Below are 10392 nucleotides of genomic sequence, written 5' to 3'. Positions count from 1 at the left end.
AGTTCGACGGCATGAATCTTCCTGTGAGTTGTCCCTTGCTTTTTCATACACTCCCAGTGTGATGTCTGTGTATTATTCAGTGGCAAATCTATTCTGAACCAACATGAAAACCATTTCGTATTGCAGCCTTCGCCTCCCTCGCGATTGATTTCCACAAGTAGCGCATGGAGCACGACGGATCTGCCGGCCGAGGGTGGCGACGCCAATGAGGAGGTAAGAATGCCAAATCGGCAAATCACTCTCGGGCAGGTGGCAGATGCATACCTGTAGAGTGTCGCTCTAATGTCTTGATGTTATCATATTTCAGGGCGAGGTCGTACAGGAGCAAGAGTCTGAAACGCAAGAATTAGGCTGCGTGGTGGAGCAGGTTTCATGGGAGGAAGGTTTTGGTGATTTCGATCCAGCTGCTGACCCAGGCTCACCTCGTAGCACTGGTAGCTCCACCGCGGACAACGAGTCTGGTGTGGTAGGCTATGGCGACGAAGAAGATTCTGAAGATGATGATGAAATTACCAGCGTACCACCCAAACGCCGCCGGATTCTAGATTAGATGGCGCGATTTATGAAAGCTAATCGACTCCTTTGTAGCTACCGTAGCTATGTTCATTAGTACGCTCCACGCATTCGTCCGTGACTGCGCTGCATGTAGTACCTGGTTGCATCTTTGCATGTATGAGCTGTGGCTTGAGTTGACAAGTCTGAATAGCTTAGCGCCCGGGTTTCTACATTAGTTAAATAAGCGTATTTTCTCTTGTGCTTTGGGTCTTCGTGACGTTAACTTGGGACAAGTAACAACAACAAATCAAGGCCTCCACCATGTGACGGTGATGACTGAAAATTTTGAAACAAACCACTCGCAACGATCAGCGTATTGGGCTGGTGTATGTGTGCGTGATCGATTAGGTCTAGAGTTGGTGTGTCATTAGTACGGTAGAGATAGCATGCCGGGTGGGGAAGAATTAATAAATGCATGGGTTAGTGGGCGTTTTGCATGCATGCAACGCCAAGCAGGACCCCTGCTTCCCATTATTCGCAGTCGCTGGCATGGACCGCAAAAGAATGAACAGTTAATGTACTGTTCCGACCGGGTGAGCATATCAGGGAGTTCCATTCTGGTTCCGCGAAAAAGGATGTGGGTACAACTGCTGTGTCCTCTTGTCTAGGCATGGTCACACCTGGAGGATTGCCCAGTTGACCATTTTTAGTAACCAGCTCAGCTGCTCCGCGCGTTTAACAACTATAATAAATTTTAAAAAGTGATCATATACTCTCCGTGACAAGTTTTTTCTGCAACGGGCTCATGATCATCAAGTAAAGGGCTACGTCAACGTGCGGCGTGCGGTGAGTTCTCCCCCAGACTGGAACGTAATTTTGGTACGCGCCGAACCATTGCTAGATTTAGTGCTAAAAAAATAATTTGCAAGCGTTGGAATTTTTGGGTGGCGAGGGCAGCGAGGAGTAGAGGTGACTTGACAAGACACTGGGTCACGGGGGGGAGACAGCTAGCAGCCTCATTTACAAAAGCCTACCTCGCACATATAGACTTGTAGTTTCTCCCACACCACTGCTCACTTCATCCTCTTCCACTGCTCCATCCACCTCCCTCCCCCCACCAAACCACTGTTGAAAGAACCAAGATCCGGTGGCCGAAGGTTGGGACGGCGACTACAACGGCAGAGCCGGCGCCGATAGTTGCGACGGTAAGCTTTCCCGATTTGGTAGCAGCCTAGGAGGCGGCTCCGCTTTCCTATCTTCCCTTTTTTGCTCTTTTTCTATGGGCTGCACTTTTGAGGTTGCTGCTCCCTTTTTGTTGGTGCTGCTGGTCTTCTCTTACTCCAATCCTTGTTTCCCTCCGTAGACACATGACCATGGAACCACCGGATCCACCGCGGAAAAGGACACTGCCATGTGAGGAAGGTGATGGCAGCGGAAAGAACAAAAAAGCTAGATCCAGCACACGAGGCGGCGAATCCGATGAAGGCGACGGCTCACAAGGCCATCGCACTGCTCCCGGCGCAGCTGCTCCATTGGTGAGTGCTTGCTTTCATGGTGAAAAGTCATCGCCCAGCTCCTATCGAGCCAGTGATGTTTCGGTTTTGTTTCTTTTCTTGATTCCAATGCGGCTATACGACTTGGTGCGATTGATAAATCCAGATGGATGCGAATCTCTGAAAATGCATTTTTTAGGGCGTGGCTTCCGAAGACAGTGAGATGCCGCCATATGCCAAGCGAAAAAGAAAGCGAGTTCTAGCCAACGATTGCAGCGGAGGGGGGCCGAGCATGCGTAGATCTCGCCGTACACTAGTTCTTGTGCCCGAATACCTTGCTGTTGCAGGTCAGGTCGTCCCAGCTCAACCCCCGAGTCTCCTAGCAGAGTCTGCCGTATTACGTGGTAGGGTGGTGAAATGTACTTGGAGCTGTCATCAAATCCTCCATCTAGGATTAAGATCCTACGGATTGGTGGATAGAACTGGCATGGCGAGTTTGTTAACAGCTGCATGGACTGGTGAGGCCGATAGGAGGTTTTATGCTTGGCTGCTTAGTAGATTTAGTTGGGAAGACATGAGATTCACGTTCCCTGACGGGGAATATAGATATTTCAGCCCCCGATCCATCGTTAGGACTTTGGGTCTGAAAAACAGTGGGCGCCAAGTGAGTATGGTAAAATTACCCGCAAAACATAGGCAGAATTTAACCCTGCGCATCAGAACCATACTAGGGATCGAGACTAGAAGTCACGCCAGGGACGGTGGGTTAACAATCGGAGCTGTGCATGATGCCATCACACGAATGATGGCTTCAGGAATTGGCAACTACCACCCCAGGGCCTTTGAGATGGCCTACTCCCTCTTAGCAGCTGGTACATGTGTTGGCCCCAAGCAATCATACTCGTCGATCCCCTAGGAGATGTTTGCCTGTGTCCTTTGTAACGGTGGAACTGGTGAGTATGATCTCGCCGAGTGGGCATTTGAAATCATCAGAGCAGCTGTAAAGAAATTGCAAAAAGATTTGGAGGCTGGGGTGAGAACACTAATAGTAGGCGGCAGCCATTTGGCACTCATTGTAAGTGATTGCTTTTCAATGTATCTGAACACATCTAAGCTATGTGCAAAATGAAGTTGTTGCAGCTCTAACATGCTTCTTGCTTTTTTCTCTCTGTTTTGCTTAAATACTTGCAGCCGTGGTTCCTCGATTGGATTGATTTTGGAGCAAATAATGTCGAGCCGCACACTGTCCCCCGCATCAGTGTTTACACGGGGCAGATATGCAGGAGGCTAATCTACCTTATAAGGGAGTATCCAAATATATTCACTGTAAGAGAGTGCCCTGTTCATGAGCAACAGTTACATATGTTATCAGTAGAACTAACTAACTTACAAATGTTGCTTGAAAATTTGCAGACAAAGCCTTATGATGCGTTCAACCCGCTCGATGATGTTTGGCACGGTGTAGTCGGAGAGTATGGTGGATTCCTACAACAACCAGGTACATCAATTTAGTAAAAGGGGCGGGGTCAGATATCTGATGCAAAAATGGGAAAAATGCATGAAAAAACAAAAATATATTCTCACAGACATGCTCTGTTTCTTGTTTCACAAACAGAATAAGTAGCTGCGCTCCGATCAGCTCTGGAACTCATTGCTGCCAGCCAACAGGATGCAATGGTGTCCGTCCAAGAGCAAAGGGGACAGGAGCCAGATTATGACTCCGGAAAAATTACTGCCATCCAGGAGCATAGCATGTTGTCTGAGCAAAGGCAAGGGGGGCAGGGGCCAGCTTGCGACTACGGAAGAAATGGTAATGATAAGAAACTATCAGCTGCAAAAGGAAAGTGGGCAGCGGATGATAGCTCAGACTCATCGAGCAGCGACAGTGACGACGAACCGGTCGATCCAAGTGTTCGTCTGGCTAGGAGACTAGAAGAAGCTGATAGAAGAGGTTTGCATTGCATCGTCTACCAAAACGTCCTCCCCACATGAAAAAAACATAATGACAGTTTAATAAAAAAATTGCTTGGGGCACCACTGATGTTCTCCCTGTGATTCTCAAAAGCTTGCTTGGTGTTCTCTGTCCAGACGAAAGGAACGCCTTTCTTCAAGAGGTTGAACAGGGGCCGTGCAGTAATCCCAAACCCCCGAACAAATCTGCGGTAGTATCCGGCGAGTCCCAAGAATCGGCGCACTTCCTTGGCGTCGACTGGTGTCGGCCACGCCTCTACCGCTCGGATTTTTGTTGGGTCCGTGGCCACTCCTTGGCTGCTGATGACGTGCCCCAGATACGATAGCTGCTGCTGGCCAAACTCGCACTTGGACCTCTTCACCATCCATTGATCACGACGCAGGAGCTCAAGGACCTGCCTCAAATGTGCCAAATGGTCTGTCCAGGTCTTGCTAAATACCAGAATATCGTCAAAGAAGAGCAGCACACAGTGTCGCGGGAGAGGGTGCATTGTCTCTGTGATCGCTCCGTTGAATGTGCCTGGTCCCCCTGCCAGTCCGAATGAGAGGACCTTGAACTCGTACTGTCCTGAGTGCGTATGGAATGCGGTTTTGAATTCCTCCCCCTCTGCTAAACGGATCTGATGATAGCCCGCTCTTAAGTCCAACTTCGAGAACCAGACTGCGCCGTGCAATTCATCAAGCAGCTCTTCAATGATTGGCACCGGAAATTTACTGACACGTGTCATGGCATTAAGATGCCTGTAATCCACGCACAATCGCCAGGTCCCGTCTTTTTTCTTGACCAAAATGACCGGTGACGAGAATGTACTGTGGCTGCGTTGAATCACCCAAGGTTGTAATAATTCTTGCACCTGTCGTTCGATCTCAGACTTGTGCTCCGGCTTGTGACAGTAAGGTTTGATGTTGACAGGCTGCGCCCCCGGCATGAGTGGGATTGTGTGATCGCAGGCTCGCCGCGGGGGTAGGCCTTTGGGTTATCCAAAAACATCCTCGAACTCTGACAGCAGTGCTTGCAGCTCTGGGGGATCCTGCACCGGAGTCTCTTGCTTCTCGCTGATTGGGTAGAGTAAACACAGATGCAGCAATGCCCCTTGGCGATGCAGTTGTTGCAATTGCGCGCTGTTGATCACATGGCATTGTGTTGACTGCGCTTCATGCCCAAACAAACTGGCTGTGCCCAGCGCTGTCGGAATGCGCAGGTGCTTGTTTCGCCAATCGACAGTCACCGGGTGTTGCTCAAGCCAGTCCATTCCCAGAATAGCATCATATACTCCCAGCGGTAAGATCTTCATATCCGTCACAAATTCCAACCCTTGAGATGACCAACGACAGCTCGGAATGGAGGAAGAGCAAATGAGCTCACCCCCGTCAGCCACCTTCACTTTGCAAGACCGGCGCAGCTCTTGCACACCTGACAAGCGCGCCGCCAGATTCTGATTGATGAAAGACGTAGAACTCCCACTATCCACAAGTATGAGCACCTCTTGATCTTGCATAGTAGCCAGCAGTTGAAATGCCTTTGGCGACACGCCACCATCCAATGCTGGGCGCGAGATGGCGTGCACTTGTTGTACGCCCTCTTCGGTGTCGGAGTTGGTCTCGACGCCGAAGAGCTGGAGCTCTTCGACTACGTGCAGTTGGACAATGGTGGGGCAGACATGATCCTGCCCCCACCGCTCGCCGCACTTGAAGCATAGCCTGCGAGCACGTCGATAGTCCCGCAGCGCTTTTATCTTGGTTGTATCTGCTCGCACCGCATCAGTGCCGCGACGGTCTGCCGCCGGTGCAGCCGGAACAGGACGTGTTGGTGGTGGAGGTAGAGGCAGGGGAGTGCCCGCGCGCGGGGCGGCCTCAGGTGGTCTTGAGAAACTGCCAAACACGCCGTCGGCCACTTCCTCCTGAAGCAGGGCCAGCGCACAAGCTGTATCCAAGTCAGGCGGGCGTTGAACTAGCACCACCGCTCGGATATCCTTCCGCAGGCCCTCAGATGCCGGGGGCGGCGTCTGGAACGACGCCGCCGGGGGCCCCCGAGGTATGTTGAAGACGCCGTGGCCTGTGGGCCCTTGAGGAGCGTCAACCGTGCCGGTACCGGCCCCGATGTGGGCACCGGTCGTCGCTGGCGGAGTGTACGAAGGTGCTGGCGCCCGGTTTCCCTCGACCTCCTTAGTTGGTGCTGGTTGCGCGAGCTGGAGTGCTGCCACCGCATCGCCCAAATCGGCGACGCGCTTCTCCAGATCAGGCCGCCAATTGACGAGCTCGTTGATCTTGGCTGTGGACGCCTGGATCTCGGCGATGACCTTGTTCTGGGCCTTCAGGGTGTTGTCGAGGCGATCGAGGAAGGCCTCAATCGATGGATCCATGGCCATCAGCTGCGATCTCGCTTGCCGAACGCGCCGCGTCTCGACAATTTGGGCCAGAGTGGCGGAGAGGGAGTGGGGTGGAGTGGTCTCTGATACCAGATGTAAGGTACGGGATGGGATTCACTCGAACTAGCTTGATCTCGCTCACGAATTCAAGTTTGTTGTCTCGGTTACAGTGGAATTCGGATTACAAAATGGGAATAGCTGAAGAGAAGAACTAGGGTAAGCTGCCGCCGCCGTTTGCCTAGCCAGTCAGAGGAGATGGCTTAAGTAGCAGTCGTCACCTGGGCTTCATTGGGTCCACTCCGGCCCAGTGTTACGCGGGTTGGGCCGTCTGGTTCGTGGTAGCCTTTGGGCAGCTGGCGAGCCGTGCGAGCCGCTGGTCTCTGGGTCCTGCTTGTCGGTGTCTTCTGTAGCAGAGGGGGCGTGACATATTGTTGATCCGTGCTTAGCAGTGATGTAAGCTCTGGCAGTTGTGATTGCGGCTGCTCTGCGACACCCGTTAAAGTTGCTATACTGTTTTGATTTGGAAACTGATTGCTTTTGCAGGCCGTCATTATGGAATCAAATTGCATTATCATGGGACCTTTATATATTCTTCTAAAGAAAAATATGAAAAAGCTAGAAAAACTCATTGATGAAACACAGGAAATTTTTGCATTAAAAAACAAAGTGCAAGAAACTATTGGGCAGGCGAACCAGCAAAGAAGAAACGAACTTGGCACGCATACTGCAGATGTTACTACTGGAGATAGACAGAAGACTACAGCATATCCAGTGGGAAAGATAATTGGCAGAAATGAGATTTGTCAGGACATAAGAACAATGCTTCATGCTTCAAAATCTGATGTAGTTGGCATTTATGGCATTGCGGGGTCTGGGAAGACAACACTTGCACAATATGTTTGTAACGCCATGAAAGAGGAAGAGGGAGAGAAAGAGGAAAGGAAACGCAATTTCCACCTTTTTATGTGGATTCACGTCACCCAGAAGTTTAGCGTGCATGCCATTTTCAGTGAGATGTTGGAAGCAGCTTCAGGTAAAAAGGCTGAATATACTAGCCTTGATGTCCTGCAGACAAAACTAAAGAATGAACTAAGTGGAAAAAAAATTCTATTAGCACTTGATGATATCTGGTGCAACAAAGATCCCCATGAGCAGAATCTGCAACGGTTGATGTTTCCATTGCAATTTGGGTTGGAAGGAAGCAAGATCCTAGCCACAAGTCGAAATAAAGATGCATTTGCCGATCTAAGTCCTGGCCTGACATGCAATTCTGTTCCAATACCTGACTTGAATGATGATGACTTCTATAAAATGTTCATGCATTATGCATTGGGAAGATCAGACCTCGATGACAGTGAGCGTCGAAAACTGGAAGATATTGGGGCTGAAATAGCGAAGAAGCTAAAGGGGTTACCTTTAGCGGCGAGAACCGTGGGAGGACAGCTACATAGAAGAAAAGATGTTAGGTTCTGGAGGAGTGTCAAAGTTAGGGACCTTTTGAACGAGACGACTAGAGCTCTTTGGTGGAGCTACCAGCAATTTGATGAGCATGTGAGGCAATGCTTTGCTTATTGCAGTATTTTTTCCAAAAGACATCATTTCAAACGTGATGAGTTAGTACAGTTGTGGATGGCACAAGCGTTTATAGAGACAACTAATGCTGCAGAGGATCTGTATGATGTTGGTCAGAATTACTTTGATGAATTATTGTCAGTCTCATTTCTGCAATTAGGAGAGAGACAAGTGGAACATGGATGTGAGGTTGATTACTTCACTGATCATGACCTGCTGCATGATTTAGCAGAGGAGGCTGCTAGAGGAGATTGCTTCAGAATCGAGGAAGGTGTCACAGAAGAAGTTCCTCCAGATGTTCGTCATCTATTCGTCGAGAGTTGTGATATAAAGATGCTTACAGAGAATATATATGAATTGCAGAATTTGCGCACTCTCATCATTGATTGCCATATAAATATTGGTTCAAGAGATAAAAAAGTCTTTGAGAGAATGTTCAGGAGGTTGAAGAAATTGCGGGTGCTGGTTCTGCGTTTCTCCGCAGATGATGGCTATATCTTCTCACTTCCAGCATGTATTGGTCTGTTAAAGCATCTAAGGTATTTTGACTTTAATGTGGAAGGAAGGGTGTGGTTTTTACTGGTAGTAAAAATATTAGTCAGCTCATTAACTTGCGGTGTATACGCAGCATGGAAAACTTTCCAGACATTGGCAGGCTGAAATGGCTCCAAAAGCTAGTACGCTTCAGTATAAGCAAGACACAGGGGTACGAGCTACGACAAGTGAAGGACCTAAACAAGCTTGAAGGCACGCTAAGTATCACGGGTCTTGAGAATGTCCAAAGCAAGGAAGAATCTATTGAAGCCAGTCTTGCACACAAGGAGCGGCTGAAAAAACTTGCACTATCCTGGGATGACACGAGTTGCAGTCCAGAAGTTGAAGCGGAGGTGCTTGAGGGCCTTTGCCCACCGAAATATCTTGAGAGACTGGAAGTTGGGGATTACCATGGTTGGACGTACCCAGATTGGATGGTGGGTCAGCAGAATGGCGGCCCAAAGCATTTGCGTAATCTTTGGCTCGACAGCTGCAGCCGACTTGAACCGGCTCCTCAACTTTTTGAGGTCTTGGTGCATCTTCGTTGGTTTAGGCTTGGGTTCAGCAATTGGCACGCCTTGCCCGATAATATGGAGCGGCTGGCGTCACTCCTGTTACTGGACATTAATCGTTGCCCGAATATCCAATCCCTTCCAACACTGCCCTCCTCCCTTGAGAAGTTTTGTCTCACGGCCGGCAACGAGGAGTTCATGAGGTCATGCGTAACAATTGGACATCTAAACTGGCAAAAGATTCAGCACATTCCCGATAAACTTATTTTGCCTTTTTAACATGCATGGGTTGGAAGGTACTACATCTGCAAATTCCTTTGTTCCTTTGTGTAGCTCTATGACACATCTTAATTAAGAGTCGGTATGATTAACCTTTATGCTCATTATTCTATTTTGTTATCCTGTTAAATATCAGCCTACACGCTGAGGCGGGAGCTGAAGCTATGTCTCCATCATTGCATCATTGATGCTTGAAGCGCCCCAACACAATGGAGACGGTGTTTATGAGTTCATTCCAATCCGCCAGCCTTCCAGCCAATCTACAAGCTTAACTGGATTGCCTATCTGGGTTTGTGTGGTTGGTAACACTTGTCCTATTATACGTTTCAGAGGATGCGACATGTGTCGTGGCGCTACAACTTGTGACTTCTGAGTTTATTTATTTTCCTATAATCCTATATAGTGTGTACCGTGGAATCTTGAACGGCGAACTTACTTGTATGTCGTTGGTCTGTAATAGTGTGGAACCCCGTACACAGGATTTATGTGTGTGTCACTTGGTTGTACTACCTTGGGAAATATCAGTTTCCTGTCAGTAATCAAGGATGTTTTTCTGTTGGTATGTAATACTCGCTCCGTTCCTAAGTATAAGTCCTTTTAGATATTTCTATATGAACTACTGTACATGTAGATGGTATAGACGCATTTTAGAGTATAGATTCACTCATTTTGCTCCGTACGTACTCCATATTATAGAATCTCTAAAAAGACATATATTTAGGAACGGAGGGAGTGCCAGTTTTCTAGATTTGATTGCTATCTTATGCAGGTCATATATAGTGCTTAGTAAGTGAATACAATTTCACTAAGTGAATATGTTTCAACAAAGGGATTAAGGGAAGTACCTGATCTTAGTTTATCTCCATGGGCTTCCGTACGTTGTGGCGAAGCTGCCAACCAGGGGTTTATTTTGCTTCACATGGAAACGGAGAGATCTTTGACAGTGTAAGGTACAGCTTGCTCTGCATTGAAGCCGAATTCCGTGGGGCATGCATCGACATAATGGATTCGACTGTAGATTGGAAGGGATTCAAATCGATAGATTTTTCTCTCCGACGTGCCGGACGTGCCCGAGGTCCACTCTATATCCGTCCTGAATTTGGACTGGATATTAGAGGTGTCGGTTAGTCCGGACGTTTGAGGAGTCCGTTTTGGTTCGGTTTAAGG

The 10392-nt window shown here is 48.6% G+C and overlaps 1 protein-coding gene and 1 pseudogene across 2 annotated transcripts; both read left to right on the top strand.

The window, feature by feature from the left end:
• The first annotated feature begins 1519 nt into the window (after positions 1-1519).
• LOC125510976 lies at positions 1520-4802 on the top strand. 2 transcript variants are annotated; one of them, XM_048676263.1, is made up of 5 exons: positions 1520-1700; positions 1859-3063; positions 3180-3314; positions 3402-3486; positions 3604-4802. In XM_048676263.1, the coding sequence occupies exons 2-5, from the start codon at positions 2908-2910 to the stop codon at positions 3606-3608; spliced, it is 381 nt and encodes a 126-aa protein (XP_048532220.1). In that variant the 5' UTR covers positions 1520-1700; positions 1859-2907; the 3' UTR covers positions 3609-4802. The 2 variants fall into 2 exon arrangements, with proteins under 2 accessions (XP_048532220.1, XP_048532219.1); XM_048676262.1 differs by having other exon boundaries at positions 1859-2030; positions 3604-4783.
• A 1518-nt stretch (positions 4803-6320) lies between these two features.
• LOC125507471 lies at positions 6321-10006 on the top strand (annotated as a pseudogene).
• The last annotated feature ends 386 nt before the right edge of the window (positions 10007-10392 follow it).

This window comes from Triticum urartu, chromosome 5, assembly GCF_003073215.2.
Source record: "Triticum urartu cultivar G1812 chromosome 5, Tu2.1, whole genome shotgun sequence".
NCBI lineage: Eukaryota > Viridiplantae > Streptophyta > Magnoliopsida > Poales > Poaceae > Triticum > Triticum urartu.
Note: the sequence above shows the minus strand (reverse complement) of the source record. Positions and strands in the feature narration are given on the sequence as shown.